Source organism: Coloeus monedula (assembly GCF_965178545.1).
Source record: "Coloeus monedula genome assembly, chromosome: 40".
In the NCBI taxonomy this organism is placed as follows: Eukaryota; Metazoa; Chordata; class Aves; order Passeriformes; family Corvidae; genus Coloeus; species Coloeus monedula.
In genome coordinates this window covers 1,641,031-1,667,365 of record NC_138820.1, presented here as the reverse complement: position 1 = coordinate 1,667,365, position 26,335 = coordinate 1,641,031, and the positions used below count along the sequence as shown (strand labels likewise).

At 64.3% G+C, this 26,335-nt stretch overlaps 2 protein-coding genes across 2 annotated transcripts; both read left to right on the top strand.

The window, feature by feature from the left end:
* Nucleotides 1-810: 810 nt before the first annotated feature.
* On the top strand, nt 811-12,157 carry LOC309584542 (neuroligin-2-like; the record flags this gene model as incomplete). The annotated part of the gene is given in 8 exon segments (XM_082300586.1): nt 811-845; nt 2,039-2,454; nt 2,457-2,570; nt 6,180-6,236; nt 7,831-7,980; nt 9,083-9,268; nt 9,746-10,535; nt 11,263-12,157. Coding segments are annotated over 8 exon segments (2,643 nt in total).
* A 4,487-nt stretch (nt 12,158-16,644) lies between these two features.
* FGF11 (fibroblast growth factor 11) lies at nt 16,645-25,541 on the top strand. Its single transcript, XM_082300476.1, has 5 exons — nt 16,645-16,877; nt 19,933-20,043; nt 21,728-21,831; nt 23,014-23,212; nt 24,791-25,541. The coding sequence occupies exons 2-5, from the start codon at nt 19,992-19,994 to the stop codon at nt 24,898-24,900; spliced, it is 465 nt and encodes a 154-aa protein (XP_082156602.1). The 5' UTR covers nt 16,645-16,877; nt 19,933-19,991; the 3' UTR covers nt 24,901-25,541.
* Nucleotides 25,542-26,335: the final 794 nt, after the last annotated feature.

Genomic DNA, 26,335 nt, shown 5'->3' with positions numbered 1-26,335 from the left:
GGGGGGGGGGTCAGAGGATGAAGATGAGGATGAAGATGAGGATGAGGAGGATGCCGGGGGGGGGGGCGGGGATGGTGCTGAGGATGAGGAGGATGAGGATGGGGGTGATGAAGATGGTGAGGGTGATGAGGGTGAGGATGATGAGGGTGATGAGGACGAGGATGAGGGGGATGAAGATGAGGAGGATGATGAGGATGATGAAGATGATGAGGATGAGGATGATGAGGGTGAGGATGAGGATGATGAGGATGAGGAGGATGGGGATGAAGATGATGAGGATGATGAGGATGAGGAGGATGAGGAGGATGGGGATGAAGATGATGAGGATGATGAGGAGGATGAGGATGATGAGGATGAGGAGGATGAGGATGATGAGGATGAGAAGAATGATGAGGATGAGGATGATGAGGATGAGGAGGATAAGGATGATGAGGATGAGGAGGATGAGGATGATGAGGATGATGAGGATGATGAGGAGGATGAGGATGATGAGGATGAGGAGGATGATGAGGATGAAGATGATGAAGATGATGAAGATGATGAAGATGATGAGGATGATGAGGATGATGAGGATGAGGAGGATGAGGATGATGCTGATGCCGATGCCGGGAGGGGCCGGGGATGGTGCTGAGGATGAGGCTGAGGGCGCTGATGCTGAGGGTGATGATGATGATGATGATGATGAAGGCGATGCTGGGGACGGCGCGGGGGGGCCGGGGGGGCCGGTCCGAGCGCGGCGCCGCCCCCCGGAGGCGGCTCCCGGCGGGAGGGACCAGCGGCCGCTCCCGGTTCGGCTCCGTCGGCCCCGCCATGGCCCCCCCGCCCCCCCCGCCCGCAGCCCCCCGGTGAGCGCGACCCCCCCTCACCGCCGGGGGGGCTCCGGGGGGCTCGGGGGGGACGGGCCGGGAGGGGGGGGATGGGGCAGGGATGGATGGGGCGGGGGGCGGGGGGGGGAGGGGAAGGCCTGGGCCCACCCGGGGGGGGGGGGATGGATGGGGAGGGGAGGGGCGGGCGGATCGCCCCCCCCCCGGACAGGGCGGGGGGGTCCTCAAGGTCCGGGGGGGCCCCTTGGACCCCGAATTGGGAGGGGGGGGGGAAGAAATCGAGGGGGGAGGGGCGGGATTTGGGGGGGAGGGGCCGGGGATTGGGGAGGGGGGGGATGCTGTAAGTGGGGCAGGGGCCGGGCCCAGTCCGGGGTCTCGGGGGGGGGAAAACGGGGGGCCCGAGCCCGGAGCGCCCCCCCGGGACCCCCAGGGCCCCCCCGCCCCCCCGGGATGCTCCGGAACTCCGGTTGCCACGGCGACGCTCCGGGCTCTGTTCCCATGGCAACGGGGGGGGGGGGGGGGACCCGCATCCCCCCCCAACCACCCCGGGCGGGGCGGGGGGGCCGCGCTGGGGGGGAATTTTGGGAGGATTTGGGGGGATTTCGGGGTGTTTTGGGGGCATTTTGGGGTTCCGGGGGGGGTTTTGGGGGTTCCGGGGAGGTTTTGGGGGTCCCGGGGGGGGCAGGACCCCCCACTGATGGTTTGTTCCGGTTCTTCTTCTCTCCCCCCCCCGACCCCCCCCCGCGCTCGCCCCTCCCCATTTCCCATCGTCCCTTTGGGTGCCGGCCCCCCCCTTCCCCCACGGGCTCCCCTCCCCCCATCCCTGACCTGGGACCCCCCCGGGCCCCCCCCGCGACCCCCCCGGACCCCAACGTCCCCCCCCGCGCCCCCCCCGTGTCCCCACCCCCCCGGGTCCCCCATGGTCGCCCCATGGCCCCCAAACCCCATTTCCCACCGTTTTCCCCCCATTTTGCCCCCATTTTTCCCAATCCCTCCCAATTTCTCCCCATTTCCCCCCCAATTTCTTCCTTCCCCCCCCCATTTTCCCCTCATTTCCCCCCTTTCTCCCCCTTTTTCCCCAATTTCCCCATCCCCCCCCCATTCCCCTCATCCCCCTCACCTCCCACCGCCAATTCCCCGCAATTTCCCCCCAAAATTCCCTCCCCCGTTTCCCGTCTCCCACCCCCCCCAAAATTCCCCCCCACCCCCCGCAGCCCCCCCCGCCGCCCTCCCCCCTCTCCCCTCCCCATAACCCCCCGCCCCCCGCCCCCCTCCCCCGCCATGCCGCCCCCCCCGCTGACCCTCGCGCTGGCCCTGGCGCTCTGGGCCCCCCCCCCGCCCGCCGCCCCCCAGCCCCACCCCCCCCAGCCCCCTCCCCAAGCCCCCCCGGACCCCCCCCCGGACCCGCGGTTCCCGGTGGTGCCCACCCAGTACGGGCGCCTGCGGGGGGCTCGCCGGGACCTGAGCAACGAGCTCCTGGGGCCGGTCCAGGCCTTCCTGGGGGTCCCCTACGCCGCCCCCCCCCTGGGCCCGCGCCGCTGGGCGCCCCCCGAAGCCCCCGCGGCCTGGGGGGGGGTCCGGGACGCCACGGCCTTCGCCCCCGCCTGCCCCCAGAACCTGCGCGCGGGGCCGCCCCGCTGATGCTGCCCCTGTGGCTCAGCGACAACCTGGAGGCGGCCGGCGCCTACGTGGCCGCGCAGAGCGAGGACTGCCTGTACCTGAACCTCTACGTGCCCACCGAGGACGGTACGGGGGCCTGGGACAGCTGGGAACAGCTGGGATAGAGCTGGGATAGAGCTGGGGACACCTGGGATAGAGCTGGGATAGAGCTGGGATAGAGCTGGGATAGAGCTGGGGACACCTGGGATAGAGCTGGGATAGAGCTGGGATAGAGCTGGGGACAGCTGGGGACACCTGGAGACAGCTGGGATAGAGCTGGGATAGAGCTGGGATAGAGCTGGGATAGAGCTGGGGACAGCTGGGGACAGCTGGGATAGAGCTGGGATAGAGCTGGGGACACCTGGGGACACCTGGGGACAGGTGTGGGGTGACACAGGGTGGGCACTGCCTGTACCTGAACCTCTACGTGCCCACCGAGGATGGTACGGGGGCCTGGGACAGCTGGGATAGAGCTGGGATAGAGCTGGGATAGAGCTGGGGACAGCTGGGGACACCTGGGATAGAGCTGGGATAGAGCTGGGATAGAGCTGGGATAGAGCTGGGGTAGAGCTGGGATAGAGCTGGGCACAGCTGGGGACAGCTGGGATAGAGCTGGGATAGAGCTGGGATAGAGCTGGGCACAGCTGGGGATACCTGGGATAGAGCTGGGATAGAGCTGGGATAGAGCTGGGATAGAGCTGGGATAGAGCTGGGGACAGCTGGGGACACCTGGGATAGAGCTGGGATAGAGCTGGGATAGAGCTGGGGACAGCTGGGATAGAGCTGGGATAGAGCTGGGCACAGCTGGGCACAGCTGGAGACACCTGGAATAGAGCTGGGGACAGCTGGGGACACCTGGGGACAGCTGGGATAGAGCTGGGATAGAGCTGGGATAGAGCTGGAAACAGCTGGGGACACCTGGGATAGAGCTGGGATAGAGCTGGGATAGAGCTGGGGACAGCTGGGATAGAGCTGGGATAGAGCTGGGATAGAGCTGGGGACACCTGGGATAGAGCTGGGGACACCTGGGGACAGGTGTGGGGTGACACAGGGTGGGCACTGCCTGTACCTGAACCTCTACGTGCCCACCGAGGACGGTACGGGGGCCTGGGACAGCTGGGAACAGCTGGGATAGAGCTGGGGTAGAGCTGGGGTAGAGCTGGGCACAGCTGGGGACAGCTGGGATAGAGCTGGGATAGAGCTGGGATAGAGCTGGGATAGAGCTGGGGACACCTGGGATAGAGCTGGGGACACCTGGGGACAGGTGTGGGGTGACACAGGGTGGGCACTGCCTGTACCTGAACCTCTACGTGCCCACCGAGGATGGTACGGGGGCCTGGGACAGCTGGGATAGAGCTGGGATAGAGCTGGGATAGAGCTGGAATAGAGCTGGGATAGAGCTGGGATAGAGCTGGGCACAGCTGGGATAGAGCTGGGATAGAGCTGGGATAGAGCTGGGATAGAGCTGGAATAGAGCTGGAATAGAGCTGGAATAGAGCTGGGATAGAGCTGGGATAGAGCTGGGATAGAGCTGGGATAGAGCTGGGACAGCTGGGATAGAGCTGGGATAGAGCTGGGATAGAGCTGGGGACACCTGGGATAGAGCTGGGGACAGCTGGGGACACCTGGGGACAGCTGGGGACACCTGGGATAGAGCTGGGATAGAGCTGGGATAGAGCTGGGATAGAGCTGGGGACAGCTGGGGACACCTGGGCACACCTGGTGACAGCTGGGATAGAGCTGGGATAGAGCTGGGCACAGCTGGGCACAGCTGGGGACACCTGGGACAGGTGTGGCACACCTGGGGACAGCCGGGAATGGGTGAGGGACAGGGACACACCTGGGCACACCTGGGCACACCTGGGGACACCTGGGCACACCTGGGAGCTCCTGGGCACACCTGGGCACACCTGGGACAGGTGAGGGAGGGGTGAGAATGGCGGGGTGGGCGGGGCCATGGAAAGGGGCGTGGCCATATGAGAGGGGCGTGGCCAGGTGGGGGAAGGGCTCCACCCCAGCTCCGCGCCCCATTGGAGGACAGGAGGGGTGGGCGTGGCCAGGTGGAGTGGGCGTGGCCAGCGAGTGAGGGGCGTGGCCGGCCCCAGCCAGGTGAGGGCGGAAATGGGGTGAAAAATGAGGAAATTGGAGGAAACCGGGAAAAATCGAAGGAAAAGTGGCGGAAATTGAGGGAAAAAGGGGCAGGGTGAAGGAGGGGGAGGGGCGGCTCCACCCCCAAATCATGGTCCCCAAAATGGGGAGAAAAAGGGGGAAATTGGGCAAATTTTTGGGAAAAATGGGCTGAAAATGGAGAAATCAAGGAATAGGGCAAAATCCAGGGAAATTGGGCAAAAACAGCGGGAAAATGGGGGAGGGACGTGGCCCGGCCTGACCCCACCCCAAACTGGGGGGAAAGGGGCAGAAATGAGGAAAATCCGGGCAGAAAAGGAGGGAATTGGGATTTGGGGGAAAAGCGGCAGATTTGGGCAAATCGGGGAGTGGGGGGGGAGCCCATCCCCCCCCCGGAGCCACAGCCCCGCCCCCGCATCCATGGCCCCGCCCCCACGCTCCGGGGTCCCCACATCCACCCTGGTGTCCATCCCAGTGTCCATCCCGGTGTCCATCCCGGCATCCCAGTGTCCTTCATCATCCCAGCGTCCACCCCAGTTCCCAGTGTCCATCCCAGTGTCCATCCCAGCGTCCTTTTGTCCATCCAGGCCTCCGTCCATCCCTCTCTCCGTCCTCCGCCCATCCCAACCTCCACCCCGGTGTCCATTCCGGCCACGCCTCTGTCCGTCCGTCCCGACGTCCATCCCGGCATCCCGGTGTCCATCCCAGTGTCCATCTGTCCTTCAGCCAGGTATCTGTGTGTCCATCCCAGTGTCCATCCCAGTGTCCATCCCAATGCCCCAATGTCCATTCCAATGTCCATCCCAACGTCCATCCCAGTGTCCATCTCAGCATCCCAGTGTCCATCCCAGTGTCCATCCCAACGTCCCAGTGTCCATCCCAGTGTCCATCTCAGCATCCCAATGTCCATCCCAATGTCCCAGTGTCCATCCCAGCACCCTCCGTCCATCCCAGTGTCCATCCCAACGTCCCAGTGTCCATCCCAGTGTCCATCCCAGTGTCCATCCCAGCACCCTCCGTCCATCCCAGTGTCCATCCCAACATCCTCCGTCCATCCCAGTGTCCATCCCTACATCCCAGTGTCCATCCCAGTGTCCATCCCAGCACCCTCCGTCCATCCCAGTGTCCATCCCAGCACCCTCCATCCATCCCAGTGTCCATCCCAATGTCCCAGTGTCCATCCCAGTGTCCATCCCAACGTCCCAGTGTCCATCCCAACATCCTCCGTCCATCCCAGTGTCCATCCCAACGTCCCAGTGTCCATCCCAGTGTCCATCCCAGCACCCTCCGTCCATCCCACCGTCCACCCCCGCCCCCCATCCGTCCCCCCTCCCCGGGCCCCATTTTTGGGCCCTTTCCCCGTTTCCCCCCATTTTCGGGGTTTTTTCTCTCCTTTTTCCCCTCCCCGGATTTTTGGGGTGGAAGGTTCCAAATTCCGCTTTTTTCGGGGGGGGGGAATTTTTTCCCTCCTCCCCCCCCTTCTTTTTTATGGTGGCCCCTCCCCCCCCCGACCCCATTTTCGCTCCTTTTGGCCCCAAAATTTTTCCCATTTCTCTTCCCTCGGTCCAGGTTTGCTCGGCAAAAAGCGCGAGGACGGCGCGGCCGGCGGCCCCCCCCCGGACTCAGGTAGTTTTGCTGCATGTTTTGGGGCAAATTCCGGCTTTTTTGGGTGTTTCTATTTTTTTTTTTTTTGTTCTTTCTTCCCCCCCCTTTTCTTTTTTTTTTTTCTTTTTTTTTTTTTGTTTTTTTGGTGGTTTTTCCCCCTCCCCCCCTCCCCCCTCCCCCTCTCCCGCCCCACCCCGCCCCCCCAAAATTTTTGGTGCCTCTTTTGGTTCTTCGTGGCTTTTTTGGGGGGTTTTTGGTTCTTTTTGGTTGTTTTTGTGGTTTTTTGGCTTCTTCGCGGGGGGTTTGGGGGAGTTTTTTTTGTGGCTTTTTGGTGTTTTGGTGGTTTTTTGGTGGTTTTTGGGGTTTTTTCTGGTTTTTTTTTTGGACACCCCCTCCCCCGCCCCCCCATGTCCCCCCAGTACCCCCCCTTTGCTCATTGTCCCCAAGGGGGGGGGGGGACGTTGCCATGGAAACGCCCCCAAAATTGGGACCCCCCCAGTGACCCCAAAATGACCCCGAAGTGACCCCAAAGTGACCCCGAAGTGACCCCTGACCCCCCCCCCCCCCCCCCCCAAATCCAGCCCGTGACCTCTGACCCCGCTGTCACCTCCCAGGGCCCCCCGGGGTGACACCGGGGGTGTCCCCAAGGGTGTCCCCAGCTCTGGGGGGTCCCCAAGGGGGTCCCCATGGAACCAGGGGGTCCCCGGGGCCGCCCCATCCCCAGGGATGTCCCAGGGGTGTCCCAGGGGTGTCCCCAGGATGTCCCCAGGATGTCCCCAGGGATGTCCCCAGGATGTCCCCAGGATGTCCCCAGGGTGTCCCAGGGGTGTCCCCAGGGTGTCCCCAGGGTGTCCCAGGGGTGTCCCCAGGGTGTCCCCAGGATGTCCCCAGGATGTCCCCAGGATGTCCCAGGGGTGTCCCAGGGGTGTCCCCAGGGGTGTCCCCAGGATGTCCCCAGGATGTCCCCAGGGTGTCCCCAGGATGTCCCAGGGGTGTCCCCAGGGGTGTCCCCAGGATGTCCCAGGGGTGTCCCAGGGGTGTCCCCAGGATGTCCCAGGGGTGTCCCCAGGATGTCCCCAGGGGTGTCCCCAGGGTGTCCCAGGGGTGTCCCCAGGGTGTCCCCAGGATGTCCCCAGGATGTCCCCAGGATGTCCCCAGGGTGTCCCAGGGGTGTCCCCAGGATGTCCCCAGGATGTCCCCAGGATGTCCCCAGGGTGTCCCCAGGGGTGTCCCCAGGATGTCCCCAGGGATGTCCCCAGGGTGTCCCCAGGGTGTCCCCAGGGTGTCTCCAGGGATGTCTCCAGGGATGTCCCCAGGGTGTCCCCAGGGATGTCCCCAGGGTGTCCCCAGGATGTCCCCAGGATGTCCCCAGGGTGTCCCCAGGGATGTCCCCAGGGTGTCTCCAGGGATGTCCCCAGGGTGTCCCCAGGGTGTCCCCAGGGTGTCCCCGTCCCATCCCCTGCCCTGAGGCCGCGCTGTCCCCGCGCTGTCCCCGCGCTGTCCCTCGCCCCGATGCCACCCATGGTGTCCCCGCGCTGTCCCCGCGCTGTCCCCGCGCTGTCCCCGCGCTGTCCCCCCCGTCCCCCGCCCTGACGCCGCCCGCGGTGTCCCCCAGACATCCGTGACAGCGGCAAGAAGCCGGTGATGCTGTTCCTGCACGGCGGCTCCTACATGGAGGGCACGGGGAACATGTTCGACGGCAGCGTCCTGGCGGCCTACGGCAACGTCATCGTGGTCACCATGAACTACCGGCTCGGTGTCCTGGGTACGGGGACACGGGGACAGGGCTTTGGGGACACGGGGGACACGGGGTGGCAGCGTCCCGGCCGCCCACGGCAGCGTCATCGTGGTCACCGTGAGCTACCGGCTGGGCGTGCTGGGTACGGGGACACGGGGACACGGGGACAGGGGGACAGGGGGACACGGGGACAGGGGGACACGGGGACACGGGGATATGGGGACAGGGGGACACGGGGACAGGGGGACACGGGGACGGGGACAGGGGGACACGGGGACACGGGGATATGGGGACAGGGGGACACGGGGACAGGGGGACACGGGGACGGGGACAGGGGGACACGGGGACAGGGGGACACGGGGACGGGGACAGAGGGACATGGGGAGAGGGGACACGGGGACAGGGGGACACGGGGACACGGGGACACGGGGAGAGGGGGAGAGGGGGACAGGGGGACAGGGGGACACGGGGACACGGGGAGAGGGGGACAGGGGGACAGGGGGACAGGGGGACAGGGGGACAGGGGGACACGGGGACACGGGGACATGGGGACAGGGGGACACGGGGACACGGGGATATGGGGACAGGGGGACACGGGGACAGGGGGACGGGGACAGGGGGATATGGGAACACAGGGACACGGGGATACGGGGCTGGGGACATGGCGTGGGTTTGGGGACACGGGGGCGTCATGGGGAACCTTCCTGGGGGCGTGGGGACATCGTGTGTCCCGGCCGTGTCCCCACGGTGTCCCAGCTGTGTCCCCACCGTCCCCGTCATGTCCTGGCTGCATCCCCAATGTCCCTGCGGTGTCCTGGCCGCGTCCCCACTGTCCCTGTGGTGTCCTGGCCGTGTCCTGAACGTCCTGGCCGTGTCCCCACCGTCCCCGTCATGTCCTGGCCGCGTCCCCAACAGCCCTGCAGTGTCCTGGCCGTGTCCCCGCGTGTCCTGGGCATGTCCCCAGCGTCCCCACGGTGTCCTGGCCGTGTCCCCACCATGTCCCTGTGTGTCCCCAACATCCCCATCCCATCCTGGCCGTGTCCCCACCATGTCCCCGTGTGTCCCCAACGTCCCCACGGTGTCCTGGCTGTGTCCCCACTGTCTCCAACGTCCCCACGCTGTCCCCCAGGGTTCCTGAGCACGGGGGACCAGGCGGCCAAGGGCAACTACGGCCTCCTGGACCAGATCCAGGCGCTGCGGTGGCTGCACGAGAACGTCGGGCACTTTGGGGGGGACCCGCAGCGCATCACCATCTTCGGCTCCGGCGCCGGCGCCGCCTGCGTCAGCCTCCTCATCCTCTCCCACCACTCCGAAGGTAACCGGGGTCCCCAAACCCGTGGGAACGGCCCCAAAACCCACCGGGAACCGCCCCAAAATTTGTATGGGGGTCCCGAAATTCAATGGAAACGGCCGCAAAATTCGTATCAGGGTCCGAAATCCACCTGGAACAGCCCCAGAATTCACTTCAGGGTCACAAAATCCACCAGGAACCACCCCAAAATTCACTTTAGGGTCCAAAATCCACCGAGAACAGCCCCAGAATTGCTTTGGGCATCCCAAATCCTCCATCAAAACCCTTCAGGTCACACCAGGGACTCCAAATCCTCCAGATCTTCCCGAAATTTTACCTGGGAACCCCAAACCAGCCCCGAATCCCCTAGTGGGACCCCACCCCCGCGTCCCCACGACCCCAAACCCTGATGGGACCAACCCCGAACACCCCCCATGGCCCCAAAGCCCGCTCCCCGCTGACCCCGCTGGCCCCGCTGACCCCGCGGCCGGTGTCCCCCAGGCCTGTTCCAGAAGGCCATCGCGCAGAGCGGCACGGCCATCGCCAGCTGGTCGGTCAACTACCAACCGCTCAAGTACACGCGGCTGCTGGCGGCCAAGGTGGGCTGCGAGCGCGCCGACACCGGCGCCGCCGTCGAGTGCCTGCGGCGCCAGCCCTTCCGCGCCCTGGTGGACCAGGACGTCCAGCCCGCGCGCTACCACGTGGCCTTCGGGCCGGTGGTGGACGGCGACGTGGTGCCGGACGACCCCGAGATCCTGATGCAGCAGGGGGAGTTCCTCAACTACGACATCCTCATCGGGGTCAACCAGGGCGAGGGGCTGAAGTTCGTGGAGGACTCGCTGGAGAGCGAGGACGGCATCTCGGCCTCCTACTTCGACTTCACCGTGTCCAACTTCGTGGACAACCTCTACGGCTACCCCGAGGGCAAGGACATCCTGCGGGAGACCATCAAGTTCATGTACACGGACTGGGCCGACCGCGACAACGGCGAGATGCGGCGCAAGACGCTGCTGGCCCTCTTCACTGACCACCAGTGGGTGGCCCCGGCCGTGGCCACGGCCAAGCTCCACGCCGAGTACCAGTCGCCCGTGTACTTCTACACCTTCTACCACCACTGCCAGACGGACGCCCGGCCCGAGTGGGCGGACGCGGCGCACGGGGACGAGATCCCCTACGTCTTCGGGGTGCCCATGGTGGGCGCCACCGACCTCTTCCCCTGCAACTTCTCCAAGAACGACGTCATGCTCAGCGCCGTCGTCATGACCTACTGGACCAACTTCGCCAAGACGGGGTGGGTGGGGGGCGGGGGAGGGGGCGAGGGGGCGGCCGCGCCCCCAGAGCTCGGCCAGGGGTGGGTGGGGGTTGGGTCAGCGCTTGGGTCAGCGCTTGGGTGGTCGAATGGTTGGTCGGATGATTGCTCAGTTGGATGAAGAGTTGAGTGGTTGGGCGATCAGTTGGGTGGTTCAGCTGTTGGTCGGTTGATTGGTCAGTTGGGTGATGGGTTGGTCAGTTGAGCGGTTGATTGGTCAGTTGGGTGATGGGTTGGTCAGTTGAGCGGTTGATTGGTCAGTTGGGTGATGGGTTGGTCAGTTGAGCGGTTGATTGGTCAGTTGGGTGATGGGTTGGTCAGTTGAGCGGTTGATTGGTCAGTTGGGTGATGGGTTGGTCAGTTGAGCGGTTGATTGGTCAGTTGGGTGATGGGTTGGTCAGTTGAGCGGTTGATTGGTCAGTTGGGTGATGGGTTGGTCAGTTGAGCGGTTGATTGGTCAGTCGGTTGGTTGGTCAGCTGGGTGGTCAGTGGGGTGGCTGAGTGGTCAGTTGGGTGGTTGGTCAGTTGAGTGGTTGAGTGGTCAGTGGGGTGATTGATGAGTGGTTGGCCGGTTGCTCGATTGATCAGCTGGTCATTGATTGACCCACTGGCTGATGGCTCAGTTGTCGGTTGCTTGGTCAGCTGGTCAGCTGGTCAGCCGGTCGCTTGGTCAGCCTCCCAGCCGCTCAGCCGCGCTCTCCCCCCGCAGCGACCCGAACCAGCCGGTGCCGCAGGACACCAAGTTCATCCACACCAAGCCCAACCGCTTTGAGGAGGTGGTGTGGACGCGCTTCGACGGCAAGGACAAGCGCTACCTGCACATCGGCCTCAAGCCGCGCGTGCGCGACCACTACCGCGCCAACAAGGTGGCCTTCTGGCTCGAGCTCGTCCCGCACCTGCACAACCTCCACCAGCTGCCCCACGCCTCCACCACCACCCGCCTGCCGCCGCCGCCCGGCCCCCCGCGCCGCCCTCCGGCCACCCGCCGGCCCCCGGCCCCGTCGCCGCCGCCGGACCGCGACGCCGACCGCGACGAGGACGAGGACGACCCCGGCGGGCGGCGCCGCTTCGCGCCTTTCCCCGGCGACTCGCGGGACTACTCCACGGAGCTCAGCGTCACCGTGGCCGTGGGCGCCTCCCTCCTCTTCCTCAACATTTTGGCCTTCGCCGCCCTCTACTACAAGCGGGACAAGCGGCCGCCGGACCCCCGCGCCGCCGCCGCCGCCGCCGGCCCCCCGCGCCGCCTGAGCCCCGCGCAGAGCGGCCGGAGCGCGGCCCCCAATGACCTCTTGGGCCACGCCGGGGGTGCCGAGGAGGAGCTGGTGTCGCTGCAGCTGAAGCACCCCGGGGTGGGGGTCTCGGGGGTGGTCTCGGGGCTGGGGGTGGGGGAGCCCCCCGAGGCCGCGCTGCGCCCCGCGGCCGCCGGACCGCCGGACTACACGCTGGCCTTGCGCCGGGCGCCCGAGGACGTGCCCCTGCTGCCCCCCAACACCATCACCATGGTGCCGGGGGGGCTCCCGGCCCTGCACCCCTTCGGGACCCCCTTCCCCCCCCCCGGCCACAACAGCACCCTGCCCCACCCCCACTCCACCACCCGCGTATAGGGGGGGGGAGGGGCGGCGGGACCCCTCCCCCCAACCCGGCCCCAACCCCCACCCCCACCTGCGCACCCGGAATGGACTCGGGGGGGGCCCCGACCCCACCCCCATCAGCGCGACCCCCCCACCCCCTAAAACAGCGGGAATTCCCCCCCCCACCCAAAAAAAAGGGGGAAACCGCCCTGGGTACCCCCCCCGATATCAGGGGACCCCCCCCAAATCAGGGGAAGCCCCCCCAGGGACCCCCCAATTAGAGGAGGGGGCCCCCCCCGCCTGCTGCCTCCCCTCCCCCGCCCCGGGTCCGCTGAATATTTTGGGGACCCCCTCCCCTCCCCTCCCCCCCCCATGGACACCTGGGGGTGCTGAGCCGCATGGGGACCCCTCCCCCACCCTGGGGACCCCCCCGCCCCCCCCCAAAAAACGCATGGGAACCGCCCCTCCCCCCACACCCAGCAGGAATTCAGGGGGGGTCGCCCCTCCCCCAACACCTGAGACCCCCCCCGGGACCCCCCCAAAAGGGAGCGTGGGGGAGGGGCTGCCCCGCCCCCACCCTGGGGGAGGGGGGGATTTTGGGGACCCCCCCCCCCCAAATCGCCGTTGCATGATCCCGACCGGCCGGACCAAAACGAGGCAAAATCCGGCAAAATCTGGCAAAATCCCGGGAATTCCGGGGGGGGGGGCTCCTGTCCCCGCCCCTCCCCCTCCCCTCCAGTTTTTTCCCGAATTTTCGGTTTTTTCGCCGCTTTCTGTACAAAGAAATTTGTGCCAAACGTGGGGGGGGTCCCGGCCCCTCCCCCCCCGCTGCCCCTCCCCCACTCGGGGACACACCCCCCCCCCGCAAAGGATGCGACCTTTGACCCCCCCCCCCCCGTTGCCGTGGCAACCGATGGAGCGTCGCCATGGAGACCGGGGGAGGGAGGAGCGGGGGATGACGTCACCGTGATGACATCACCGGTCATGTAATGACGTCATCGTGGGGGAACGTCACCCCTGTGACGTCACCGGTTTCCATGGAGACGTTGCTGATGTCACCCCGACAGTGTCGCCGGTCGCCATGGCGATGTCACCCCCCCTTGTGACGTCACCGGTTGCCATGGTGACGTCACTTCGACGCTGTCACCGGTTGCCATGGCGATGTCGCCCTCTATGACGTCACCGGTTGCCATGGCGATGTCACTGTGACGACGCCCCGGTTGCCATGGCGATGTCACTCCGTGACATCCTCGGTTGCCACGGCGATGTCCCCGGTTGCCATGGAGACGCCCCTCCCCCCTGCGCCCCTCCCCCACCCGAGAGCATCTATTTTTATTCCCGGGGGGGCCGCGCGGGGGGAGGGGCGGGCGGGACCCCCGCGGGGGGGGGGAGGGGCGGGGGGAGGGGCGGCCCCGCGGGCGTTTTTAAGAAAAAAAAAAGAGAAAAAAGAAAAAAAACCCAAAATTTAACCCGAAACCGGCGAATTTCATGTTCGAGCGCCGCCGCCAGGGGGCGCCAGACGGGGAGCGGTTGCCATGGGAACCGGAGAGGCCACGCCCCCTCTCGGGAACGGCGCGATCCCATTGGCTGAGAGGGAACAGGACTGGGACCCATTGGGATGAACTGGGAGGAACTGGGATGGACTGGGATGGATTCGGGTGGACTGGGATGGACTGGGATTAACGTGGATGGAACTGGGACGGACTGGGATGGACTGGGATAAATTTGGATGGACAGGGATGGAACTGGGAGGGATTGGGATGAACTGGGATGGAACTGGGATGGACTGGGATAAATTTGGATGGACAGGGATGGACGGGGATGGAACTGGGAGGGATTGGGATGAACTGGGATGGAACTGGGATGGACTGGGATGGACTGGGATAAATTTGGATAGACTGGGATGGGCTGGGATGGGATTGGGATGGACTGGGATGGAACTGGGAGTAGACTGGGCTCTACTGGAACACCCTGGGGTCGAACTGGGACGCACCGGTCCATACTGGGATTCTCCGGGGATGCCGAGACCCAAACTGGTCCGAACCGGTCCAAACTGGGCCATACCCGTTTCTACTGATCCCAACCGCTCCGGACTGGTCCGAACTGGTCCGAACTGGTCCGAACCGGTCCAAACTGGGCCATACCCGGTTCTACTGATCCCAACCGCTCCGGACTGGTCCGAACTGGTCCAAACCGGTCCAAACTGGGCCATACCCGTTTCTACTGATCCCAGCCGCTCCGGACTGGTCCGAACTGGTCCAAACCGGTCCAAACTGGGCCATACCCGTTTCTACTGATCCCAACCGCTCCGGACTGGTCCGAACTGGTCCGAACTGGTCCAAACTGGGCCATACCCGTTTCTACTGATCCCAGCCGCTCCGGACTGGTCCGAACCGGTCCGAACTGGTCCATTCCGGTCTCTGCCGGCTCCGGGGGTGGGGGAGGGGCGCGGGTGGGGAGGGGACGTGCGTGGGAACCCGCGCGGGGGGAGGGGCCTCGCCCACGCCCCTCCCCCGCCCCCGCAGGGCGCCTGCGCGCGGCCCCCGCGCCTGCGCGCGCCGCCCCTCCCCCCGTCCCCCGCCCCTCCCCCACCCCCTCCTCCTCCCACGCCCCTCCCCCACCCCCCGGCCACGGCGGGACCCGAGCGCCGCGCGCCCCCCGCCCCTCCCCCCCCCACGCGCCGCGACAGAGCGACCCCTCCCCGCCCCTCCCCCACCCCGCCGGACCCCTCCCCCCTCCCCCCAGCGCGCCCCTCCCCCCACGCGCGGCCCCTAACCCCCCCCCACCCCCAAAATCTCCCCCAGAAAAATCCCCGCCGCCCCTCCCCCACCCCGCGGCCGCGGCCCCGCGCGCGTTCACCCCCCCCGCCCCTCCCCCACCCCCTTCACCCGCCCCTCCCCCACCGCGAGGAGATTTTGGGGAGGGGGGAGGGGCGGAGGTTTCCCCCCCCTCCCCCGAAACGGCCCCGGGGCGACCCCGACCCCTCCCCCCCCCCCCGCCCCGAACGGCGCGAGTCACGTGATCCGCGCGCGACCCCCTCCCCCACCCCCCACGGGACCATCCCCCCCCCCCCCCGCCGCCCCTCCCCCACTTTAGAGACCCCTCCCCAAATTCCCGCCCCCCAAATTCCCCAAAACCGCCCCAAATTCCCTCAAGCCCCGCCCCCAAACCACCTGTGACCCCCCCCCGGGACCCGCCCAAAACCACCCGGGACCCCCCCAAAAAACCCTAAACCCCCCCCCAAACTCCCCTCCGAAGGCCCCAAATCCCCCCCAAACCACCCCAAAACTGCCCCGAACTCCCCAAATCCCTTTGAACCTCCCCAAAACCCCTTTAAATCCCGCAAAAACCTCCCTGAACTCCCCCGAAACTGCCCCCAAAATTCCCCCAAACTCCGTTTAACCCCCCCGAAGCCCCTTTAAACCCCCCAAACTCCCCCTCAAGTCCCAAACTCCCCCAAATCCACCAAAAGCCTCTTCAAACCCCCAAAACTCGCCCCGAACCCCCCTTAAATCCCCTTAAACCGCCCCAAAACTCCCATCGGCTTCCCCCGGACCCTCCTTAAACCCCCCCAAAACCCCAAAACTCCCCCCAAAACCCCTTAACCCCCCCCAAACCCCAAAACTCCCCCCAAAACCTCTTTAAACCCCCCCAAAAACCCCCAAAACTCCCCCCAAAACCCCCAAAACTCCCCCAAACCCCTTTAAAACCCCTCCAACTCCCCCCGAAACCCTTTCAGACCCCCTCCAAAAAACCCCAAAACTCCCCCAAAACCCCCTTAAACTCCCCCAAACCCCTTTAAACCCCCCCAAAACCCCTTTAAACCCCTCCAACTCCTCTCAAAACCCTTTCGGACCCCCCCAAAAAAACCCAAAACTCCCCCAAAACCCCCTTAAACTCCCCCAAACCCCTTTAAACCCCTCCAACTCCTCTCAAACCCTTTCAGACCCCCCCCAAAAAACCCCAAAACTCCCCCAAAACCCCCTCAACCCCCCCCAAACCCCTTTAAACCCCTCCAACTCCTCTCAAAACCCTTTCAGACCCCCCCAAAAAAACCCAAAACTCCCCCAAAACCCCCTTAAACTCCCCCAAACCCCTTTAACCCCCCCAAAACCCCTTTAAACGCCTCCAACTCCTCTCAAACCCTTTCAGACCCCCCCCAAAAAACCCCAAAACTCCCCCAAAACCCCTTTAACCCCCCCAAAACCCCTTTAAACCCCTCCAACTCCCTCCGAAACCCTTTCGGACCCCCCCCCAAAAAACCCCAAAACTCCCCCAAAACCCCTTTAAACCCCCCCAAAACCCCTTTAAACCCCTCCAACTCCCCCGAAACCCTTTCAGACCCCCCCCAAAAAACCCAAAACTCCCCCAAAACCCCTTTAACCCCCCCCAAAACCCCTTTAAACCCCTCCAACTCCCCCCGAAACCCTTTCGGACCCCCCCCCCAAAACCCCCAAAGCCCCCCCAAACCCCCCCAAACCCCTCCCAAACCCCCCCAAACCCCCCCAAACTCCCCCCAAGCCCCCCCAAAGCCCCCCAAAGCCCCCCAAAGAGCGGCCCCATGGCGGCCCTGGCGAGCTCCCTGATCGGCAGCGCCGGGGGGGGAAGGACGCGCCCCCCCCGCGCGCCCCCGGCCCCGCGCGCGCCCCCGGCGCCCCCCGCCCCCCGTCCCTGTGCCAGCAGCAGCTGCGGGGGCTCGTGGCCAAGGTCCGGGGCTGCGGGCGGCGGAGGAGACCCCGCGAGAAACCCCCCGGTAACCGGGCCGGGGGCGGGGGGCGGCGGGGACGGGATCGAGGGAGGGGGGGGGTTTGGGGTGGTTTGGGGGAGGTTTGGGGGGGATTTGGGGTGATTTGGGGGGGGTTTGGGGGGGGTTGGGGGAGATTTTGGGGGGATTTGGGGTGATTTGGGGGGGCTTTGGGGTGGTTTGGGGTGATTTGGGGGAGGTTTGGGCTGATTTGGGGGGGCTTTGGGGTGATTTAAGAGGGGGTTGGGGTTATTTAGGGGGGGTTGGGGTGATTTGGGGGAGATTTTGGGGGGATTTGGGGTGATTTGGGGGGCCTTTGGAGTGATTTGAGGGGGGTTTGGGGTGATTTGGGGGGGGTTGGGGAGGTTTGGGGGGGATTTGGGGTGATTTTGGGAAGGTTTGGGGAAGTTTGGGGTGATTTGGGGGGGATTGGGGAAGTTTGGGGTGATTTGGGGGGGTTTGGAGGGGGTTGGGGGAGATTTTGGGGGGGGGTTGGGGTGATTTGGGGTGATTTGGGGGGGCTTTGGGCTGATTTGGGGGGGCTTTGGGGTGATTTAAGAGGGGGTTGGGGTTATTTAGGGGGGGTTGGGGTGATTTGGGGGAGATTTTGGGGGGATATGGGGTGATTTGAGGGGGGTTTGGGGTGATTTGGGGGGGGTTGGGGAGGTTTGGGGGGGATTTGGGGTGATTTTGGGAAGGTTTGGGGAAGTTTGGGGTGATTTGGGGGGGATTGGGGAAGTTTGGGGTGATTTGGGGGAGATTTTGGGGGGATTTGGAGTGATTTGAGGGGGGTTTGGGGTGATTTGGGGGGGGTTGGGGAGGTTTGGGGGGGATTTGGGGTGATTTTGGGAAGGTTTGGGGAAGTTTGGGGTGATTTGGGGGGGATTGGGGAAGTTTGGGGTGATTTGAGGGGGGTTTGGAGGGGGTTGGGGGAGATTTTGGGGGGGGTTGGGGTGATTTGGGGTGATTTGGAGGGGCTTTGGGGTGATTTGGGGGGGCTTTGGGGTGATTTGGGGGGGTTGGGGTGGTTTGGGGTGGTTTGGGGGGGGTTGGGGGGGCTTGGGGGAGATTTTGGAGGGATTTGGGGTGATTTGGGGGGCTTTGGAGTGATTTGAGGGGGGTTTGGGGTGATTTGGGGGGGGTTGGGGGGTTTTGGGGGGAGATTTTGGGGGGATTTGGGGTGATTTGGGGGGGTTTGGGAGGTTTGGGGGGATTTTGGGGGGGTTTGGAGTGATTTGGGGTGATTTGGGGGGGGTTGGGGAGGTTTGGGGGGGTTTGGGGTGATTTGAGGGGGGTTTGGAGGGGGTTGGGGGAGATTTGGGGGGGGTTGGGGTGATTTGGGGTGATTTGGGGGGGCTTTGGGCTGATTTGGGGGGGCTTTGGGGTGATTTAAGAGGGGGTTGGGGTTATTTAGGGGAGGTTGGGGTGATTTGGGGGTGGTTTGGGGGGGTTGGGGGAGATTTTGGGGGGCTTTGGGGTGATTTGGGGGGGCTTTGGGGTGATTTGGGGGGGGTTGGGGGAGATTTTGGGGGGATTTGGGGTGATTGGGGGGGGCTTTGGGGTGGTTTGGGGTGGTTTGGGGTGATTTGGGGGAGATTTTGGGGGGATTTGGGGTGATTTGGGGGGCCTTTGGAGTGATTTGAGGGGGGTTTGGGGTGATTTGGGGGGGGTTGGGGAGGTTTGGGGGGGATTTGGGGTGATTTTGGGAAGGTTTGGGGAAGTTTGGGGTGATTTGGGGGGGATTGGGGAAGTTTGGGGTGATTTGAGGGGGGTTTGGAGGGGGTTGGGGGAGATTTGGGGGGGGTTGGGGTGATTTGGGGTGATTTGAGGGGGCTTTGGGCTGATTTGGGGGGGCTTTGGGGTGATTTAAGAGGGGGTTGGGGTTATTTAGGGGGGGTTGGGGTGATTTGGGGGTGGTTTGGGGGGGTTGGGGGAGATTTTGGGGGGATTTGGGGTGATTTGGGGGGGTTGGGGTGGTTTGGGGGGGGTTGGGGGAGATTTTGGGGGGATTTGGGGTGATTTGGGGGGGTTTGGGGGGGTTGGGGGAGATTTTGGGGGGATTTGGGGTGATTTCGGGGGGATTGGGGTGGTTTGGGGGGGGTTGGGGGAGATTTTGGGGGGATTTGGGGTGATTTGGGGGGGCTTTGGAGCGATTTGAGGGGGGTTTGGGGTGATTTGGGGGGGGTTGGGGGAGTTGGGAAGGTTTGGGGGGGATTTGGGGGGATTTTGGGAAGGTTTGGGGAAGTTTGGGGTGATTTGGGGGGGTTTGGAGGGGGTTGGGGGAGATTTTGGGGGGGTTTGGGGTGATTTGAGGGGGCTTTGGGCTGATTTGGGGGGGCTTTGGGGTGATTTAAGAGGGGTTTGGGGTTATTTAGGGGGGGTTGGGGTGATTTGGGGGGGGTTTGGGGTAATTTAGGGTGGATTTGGGGTGATTTGGGGGGGTTGGGGTGGTTACGGAGGTATTGGGGGAGGTTTGGGGTGATTTGAGGGGGGTTTGGGGTGATTTCGGGGGGTTTGGGTGATTTGGGGGTGATTTGGGGTGATTTAGGGGTGAGTTGGGGTGGTTACGGGGGGATTGGGGGAGGTTTGGGGAGTCCCGGGGGGGTTTAAAGGGGATTTGGGGTGATTTAGGGGGGATTGTGGGGGCCCTGGGGGAGATTTGGGGTTTTTTGGGGGGGGATTTTGGGAGGCTTGGAGAGGATTTGGGGGAGTTTTTGGGGGGTTTTGGAGTGATTTGGGGGTTTCGGCTGAGTTTGGGGGGGATTTGGGGAGGTTTGAGGTGATTTGGGTTTTTTGATGGGGCTTTGGGGGAGTTCGGGAAGGTGTAGGGGGATTTTAGGAAGTTTGGGGGGGATTTTGGGGGCTCCTAAGGGGGTCGTGGCGAAGGTCCGGGGGCGCGGGAGGAGGAGGAGACCCCGCGGGAAACCCCCGGGATTTGGGGAGGTTTGGGTTTTTTTAGGGGGAATCGGGGTTTTTTTGGATGGTTTTGGTTGGGGGGTTTTTGGGGTGGTTTTGGGGGGTTTTTGGGGTCCCCGTGACCCCTGTGACCCCCCCCTTGTCCCAGAACCGCAGCTCCGCGGGGCCATCGCGCGGCTCCGGGGGGGCCACGGCCACTTCCTGCACATGGGACCGGACGGGCGGCTGGACGGGACCTGGGAGGAGGCGGGGCCTGGCAGTGAGTGGGCGGGGCCTAAAGGAAGGGGCGGGGCTTAAAGGGAGGGGCGGAGCCTGGCAGTGAGTGGGCGGGGCCTAAAGGAAGGGGGCGGGGGCTGGCACTGAGTGGGCGGGCCTGGAGGGAGGGGGCGGGGCTTAAAGGGGGCGGGGCTTAAAGGGGAGTGGGCGGAGCCTGGAGGGGCGGAGCCTGGCAGTGAATGGGCGGGGCTTAAAGGAGGGCGGGGCTTAAAGGGGGGTGGGCGGAGCCTGGAGGGGGCGGGGGCTGCCAGTGAGGGGGCGGGGCTTAAAGGGGGCGGGGCTTAAAGGGGGAGTGGGCGGAGCCTGGAGGGGGTGCCTGGCAGTGAAGGGGCGGTGCTTAAAGGGGGCGGGGCTTAAAGGGGGAGTGGGCGGAGCCTGGAGGGGCGGAGCCTGGCAGTGAATGGGCGGGGCTTAAAGGGGGCGGGGCTTAAAGGGGGGTGGGCGGAGCCTGGAGGGGGTGCCTGGCAGTGAAGGGGCGGGGCTTAAAGGGGGAATGGGCGGAGCCTGGATGGGGGCGGGGGCTGGCAGCGAGGGGGCGGGGCTTAAAGGGGGGCGGGGCTTAAAGGGGGAGTGGGCGGAGCCTGAAGGGGGGCGGGGCTGGCAGTGAGGGGGCGGGGCTTAAAAGGGAATGGGCGGGGCCTAAAGGCAGCGGAAGGGGCTTAAATGGGAGTGGGCGTGGCTTAGATGGGAGTGGGCGTGGCCTGGCAGCGAATGAACGGGACTTAAAAGGGAGTGGGCGTGGTTTGGGAGGGAGTGGGCGTGGCTTAAAGGGAATGGGCGGGACCTGGAGGGAGGGGCCGGGGCTTAAAGGGAATGGGCGGGGCCTAAATGCAGCGGAAGGGACTTAAATGGGTGCGGGCGTGGCCTGGCTGTGAGGGGGCGGGGCTTGAGAGGGGAATGGGCGTGATCTGGCTGTGAGTGGGCGTGGCTTGGAGGGGGCGGGGCCTGGAGGGAGGGGGCGGGGCTCGCTGAAAGGGGCGGGGCTTTAATGGAAGCTTTGGCCTCAAAGGCCGGGGCGGGTGAGGGGCGGGGCCTAAACCGAGTGGGCGGGGCTGGGTGGCAAAGGGGCGGGGCCAGAGGGTCGGAGCGTTTGGGGAGGCACTGGGAGGGACTGGGGGGCACTGGGAGGCACTGGGAGCGACTGGGAGCGACTGGGAGCGACTGGGAGGCACTGGGAGGGGGTTTGGGGGCACTGGGAGGCACTGGGAGGGGGTTTGGAGGCACTGGGAGGGGGTTTGGGGGCACTGGGAGGCACTGGGAGCAACTGGGAGGCACTGGGAGGGGGTTTGGGGGCACTGGGAGGCACTGGGAGGGGGTTTGGAGGCACTGGGAGGCACTGGGAGCGACTGGGAGGCACTGGGAGCGACTGGGAGGCACTGGGAGGGGGTTTGGGGGCACTGGGAGGCACTGGGAGGGGGTTTGGAGGCACTGGGAGGCACTGGGAGCGACTGGGAGGCACTGGGAGGGGGTTTGGGGGCACTGGGAGGCACTGTGCAGGTGTTTGGGGGCACTGGGAGGCACTGGGAGCGACTGGGAGGCACTGGGAGCGACTGGGAGGCACTGGGAGGGGGTTTGGGGGCACTGGGAGGGCGCTGCTGTGGGTTTTGGCGGTCCCTGGTTTATACTGGTTTATACTGGAATGAACTGGGATCTCTGCCCTGCCCCAGCCCTGTTCAACCTGATCCCGGTGGGGCTCCGGGTCGTGGCCATCCAGGGCACCCGGGCCGGCCGTTACGTGGCCATGAACGGGGCCGGCGTCGTCTACGCCTCCGTGAGTGACCCCAAACGCCCCAAATCCGGCCCAAAATCCCCACCAGAACCCCCGAAAACCCCCAAAAATCCCCAAAAATCCCCACCCGGGGACCCCCAAATCCACCTTGGGAGCCTCCGAACCCTCCCAAAAGCCACCCCAGAAACCCCAAACGCCCCAAATCCGGCCCAAAGTCCCACCTGGGACTGTGCCCAAAACCCCCCAGGTGCCCCCAGGTGACTCCCAGGTGACTCCCAGTCCACCCCAGGTGACTCCCAGTCCACCCCAGGTGACTCCCAGTCCATCCCAGGTGACTCCCAGTCCACCCCAGGTGCCCCCAGGTGACTCCCAGTCCATCCCAGGTGACTCCCAGTCCACCCCAGGTGCCCCCAGGTGACTCCCAGTCCATCCCAGGTGACTCCCAGTCCATCCCAGGTGACTCCCGGTCTACCCCAGGTGCCCCCAGGTGCCCCCAGGTGACTCCCAGTCCACCCCAGGTGACTCCCAGTCCACCCCAGGTGACTCCCAGTCCATCCCAGGTGACTCCCAGTACATCCCAGGTGCCCCCAGGTGACTCCCAGTCCATCCCAGGTGACTCCCAGTACATCCCAGGTACCCCCAGGTGCCCCCAGGTGACTCCCAGTCCACCCCAGGTGACTCCCAGTCCATCCCAGGTGACTCCCAGTCCATCCCAGGTACCCCCAGGTGCCCCCGGGTGACTCCCAGTCCATCCCAGGTGACTCCCGGTCTACCCCAGGTGCCCCCAGGTGCCCCCAGGTGACTCCCAGTCCACCCCAGGTGACTCCCCGTCCACCCCAGGTGCCCCCGGGTGACTCCCAGTCCACCCCAGGTGACTCCCAGTCCATCCCAGGTGCCCCCGGGTGACTCCCAGTCCACCCCAGGTGACTCCCAGTCCATCCCAGGTGACTCCCAGTCCATCCCAGGTACCCCCAGGTGCCCCCAGGTGACTCCCAGTACATCCCAGGTACCCCCAGGTGCCCCCTGGTGCCCCCAGGTGCCCCCAGGTGACTCCCAGTCCATCCCAGGTGACTCCCAGTCCATCCCAGGTGCCCCCAGGTGACTCCCAGTCCATCCCAGGTGACTCCCAGTCCACCCCAGGTGACTCCCAGTCCACCCCAGGTGACTCCCAGTCCATCCCAGGTGACTCCCAGTCCATCCCAGGTGACTCCCAGTCCATCCCAGGTGCACTTCACGCCCGAGTGCCGCTTCAAGGAGTGCGTGTTCGAGAACTACCACGTGCTCTACGCCTCGGCCCTGTACCGGCAGCGCCGCTCCGGCCGCGCCTGGTACCTGGGGCTGGACCGGCACGGCCGCCCCATGGCCGGGCCCCGCGTCCGCAAGGACAAGGCCGCTGCCCACTTCCTGCCGCAGCTGCTGGAAGGTCAGCGAGGGCCGGCAGCGGCGAGCCCAAATCGGGGATTGGGGAGCCCAAATCGGGAATTGGGGAGCCCAAATCGGGAATTGGGAACCAAAATTGGGGTTTGGGAACCCAAACTGGGGATTGGGGAGCCCAAATTGGGGATTGGGGAGCCAAAATCGGGGATTGGGGAGCCCCAATCGGGGATTGGGGAGCCCAAATTGGGGATTGGGGAGCCCAAATCGGGGATTGGGAGCCAAAATTGGGGATTGGGACCCAAAATTGGGGATTGGGGAGCCAAAATTGGGGATTGGGGAGCCCAAATCGGGGATTGGGAACCAAAATTGGGGATTGGGGAGCCCAAATCGGGGATTGGGGAGCCCAAATTGGGGATCGGGGAGCCCAAATTGGGGATCGGGGAGCCAAAATTGGGGATTGGGAGCCCAAATTGGGGATCGGGGAGCCAAAATTGGGGATTGGGAACCAAAATTGGGGATTGGGAACCAAAATCGGGGATTGGGGAGCCAAAATTGGGGATTGGGGAGCCCAAATCGGGGATTGGGAGCCCAAATTGGGGATCGGGGAGCCAAAATTGGGGATTGGGAACCAAAATTGGGGATTGGGAACCAAAATCGGGGATTGGGGAGCCAAAATTGGGGATTGGGGAGCCCAAATTGGGGATTGGGAACCAAAATTGGGGTTTGGGAACCCAAACTGGGGATTGGGAACCAAAATCGGGGATTGGGAACCAAAATCGGGGATTGGGGAGCCCAAATTGGGGATTGGGGAGCCCAAATCGGGAATTGGGGAGCCAAAATTGGGGATTGGGGAGCCAAAATTGGGGATTGGGGAGCCCAAATTGGGGATTGGGAACCAAAATTGGGGATTGGGAACCAAAATCGGGGATTGGGAGCCCAAATTGGGGATTGGGGAGCCCAAATCGGGGATTGGGAACCAAAATTGGGGATTGGGGAGCCCAAATTGGGGATTGGGAACCAAAATTGGGGTTTGGGAACCCAAACTGGGGATTGGGGAGCCCAAATTGGGGATTGGGGAGCCCAAATCGGGAATTGGGGAGCCAAAATTGGGGATTGGGGAGCCCAAATTGGGGATTGGGGAGCCCAAATCGGGGATTGGGAGCCAAAATTGGGGATTGGGACCCAAAATTGGGGATTGGGAGCCAAAATCGGGGATTGGGAGCCCAAATTGGGGATTGGGGAGCCAAAATTGGGGATTGGGAGCCCAAATTGGGGATTGGGAATCCCAAAATTGGGGATTGGGGAGCCAAAATTGGGGATTGGGAACCAAAATCGGGGATTGGGAACCAAAATTTGGGATTGGGGAGCCAAAATCGGGGATTGGGAGCCAAAATTGGGGATTGGGGAGCCAAAATTGGGGATTGGGAATCCCAAAATCACGGATTGAGAATCCCAAAATCAGGGATTGGGGACCCAAAGTCGGGGATCAGAAACCCCAAACTCGGGGATCGGGACCCCCCGGATTTGGGTGGGATTTGGGTGAGATTTCGGGGAATTTCGGGGCCCCCCCCCCCAAATCTGGGGAGGGGTCTGGGCCCCGCTGACCCCCGCCCCTCCCCCACAGTGGCCCTGTACCGGGAGCCGTCCCTGCACGAGGTCGAGGAGCCCCCGGGGACCCCTCCCCCACCGGGGACCCCTCCCCCCCCTCCGGGGACCCCCCCCGGTGACCTCTGACCCCGCCCGGCCGGACCTGTGACCTCTGACCTGTGACCTGTGACCTCGGACAGACCCCCCCAAAAAACCTGCACTGAGACCCCCGGGGGGGCCCCCCCAAAAAAAACCCCGAAAAGACCCAAAACCCCCCCAAAAACCCCCGAAAAGACCCAAAAAAACCCCAAATCCTCCCCAAAAACCCCCGAAAAGATCCAAAACCCCCCAAATCCCCCCCAAAAAACCCCTGAAAAGACCCAAAAACCCCCCAAATCCCCCCGAAAAGACCCAAAACCCCCCAAATTCCCCCCCAAAAACCCCCGAAAAGACGCAAAACCCCCTAAAAAGAAAACCTGAAAAAACCAAAATCCCGCAAAACTCCCCAAAAATCCACCCCAAAACCCCCAAAAATCGCCCCCAAATCCGCCCTGGGCACGTGGGGACCCGAGCCCCCCCACAAGCCACGCCCCCTTTCCTCAACCACGCCCCTTTTCCTGGCCACGCCCATTTCCCGACCACGCCCCTTTTTCTACGACCCCCACACTGTGCAAGCCCCGCCCCCAGAGCAATAAGGCCCCGCCCCCCTCGGCGAGGCCCCGCCCCCTCCGCATGATTGACATCTCCCCCCGCGCGCGGCCTGGCCCCGCCCCCTCAATAAACACCAGTTTGTACCAGTTCGGTCCGGTTTGGGCCGGTTTGGGCCGGTTCGGGGCGGTTTGGGCCGGTTCGGGGCGGTTTGGGGTCTGGGGGGGAAGGGCTGGGAGGGGGTGGGCGGCGAATTTGGGGTTTTTTGGGGGGAAATTCGGGGGTTTTGGGGGCACTTTTGGGGCCGATTTTGGGTTCTTGGAGGGGCGAGTTCGGGGGGGGGTGTTGGGGGCAAATTTGGGGGGGCCGGGGAATTTTGGGTTGGGGTGGGGGGGCAAATTTGGGGTCTTGGGAGGCGAATTTGGGGTTTCAGGGGGAATTTTGGGGTCTTGGGAGGTGAATTTGGGGTTTCAGGGGGAATTTTGGGGTTTTGGGAGGCGAATTTGGGGTTTCAGGGGGAATTTTGGGGTCTTGGGAGGCGAATTTGGGGTTTCAGGGGGAATTTTGGGGTCTTGGGAGGCGAATTTGGGGTTTCAGGGGGAATTTTGGGGTCTTGGGAGGCGAATTTGGGGTTTCAGGGGGAATTTTGGGGTCTTGGGAGGTGAATTTGGGGTTTCAGGGGGAATTTTGGGGTCTTGGGAGGTGAATTTGGGGTTTCAGGGGGAATTTTGGGGTCTTGGGAGGCGAATTTGGGGTTTCAGGGGGAATTTTGGGGTCGGGGGGGAGTTTTGGGGTTTCAGGGGGAATTTTGGGGTCTTGGGAGGCAAATTTGGGGTGTCAGGGGGAATTTTGGGGTTTTGGGAGGTGAATTTGGGGTTCCAGGGGGAATTTTGGGGTCTTGGGAGGTGAATTTGGCGTTTCAGGGGGAATTTTT

Coding starts and splice junctions, on each gene's coding strand:
- FGF11 (XM_082300476.1), top strand. CDS start 19,992: ATGGGACCGGACGGGCGGCTGGACGGGACCTGGGAGGAGGCGGGGCCT. Junction 20,044..21,727: donor GGAGGAGGCGGGGCCTGGCA/GTGAGTGGGCGG, acceptor GCCCTGCCCCAG/CCCTGTTCAACCTGATCCCG. Junction 21,832..23,013: donor CCGGCGTCGTCTACGCCTCC/GTGAGTGACCCC, acceptor AGTCCATCCCAG/GTGCACTTCACGCCCGAGTG.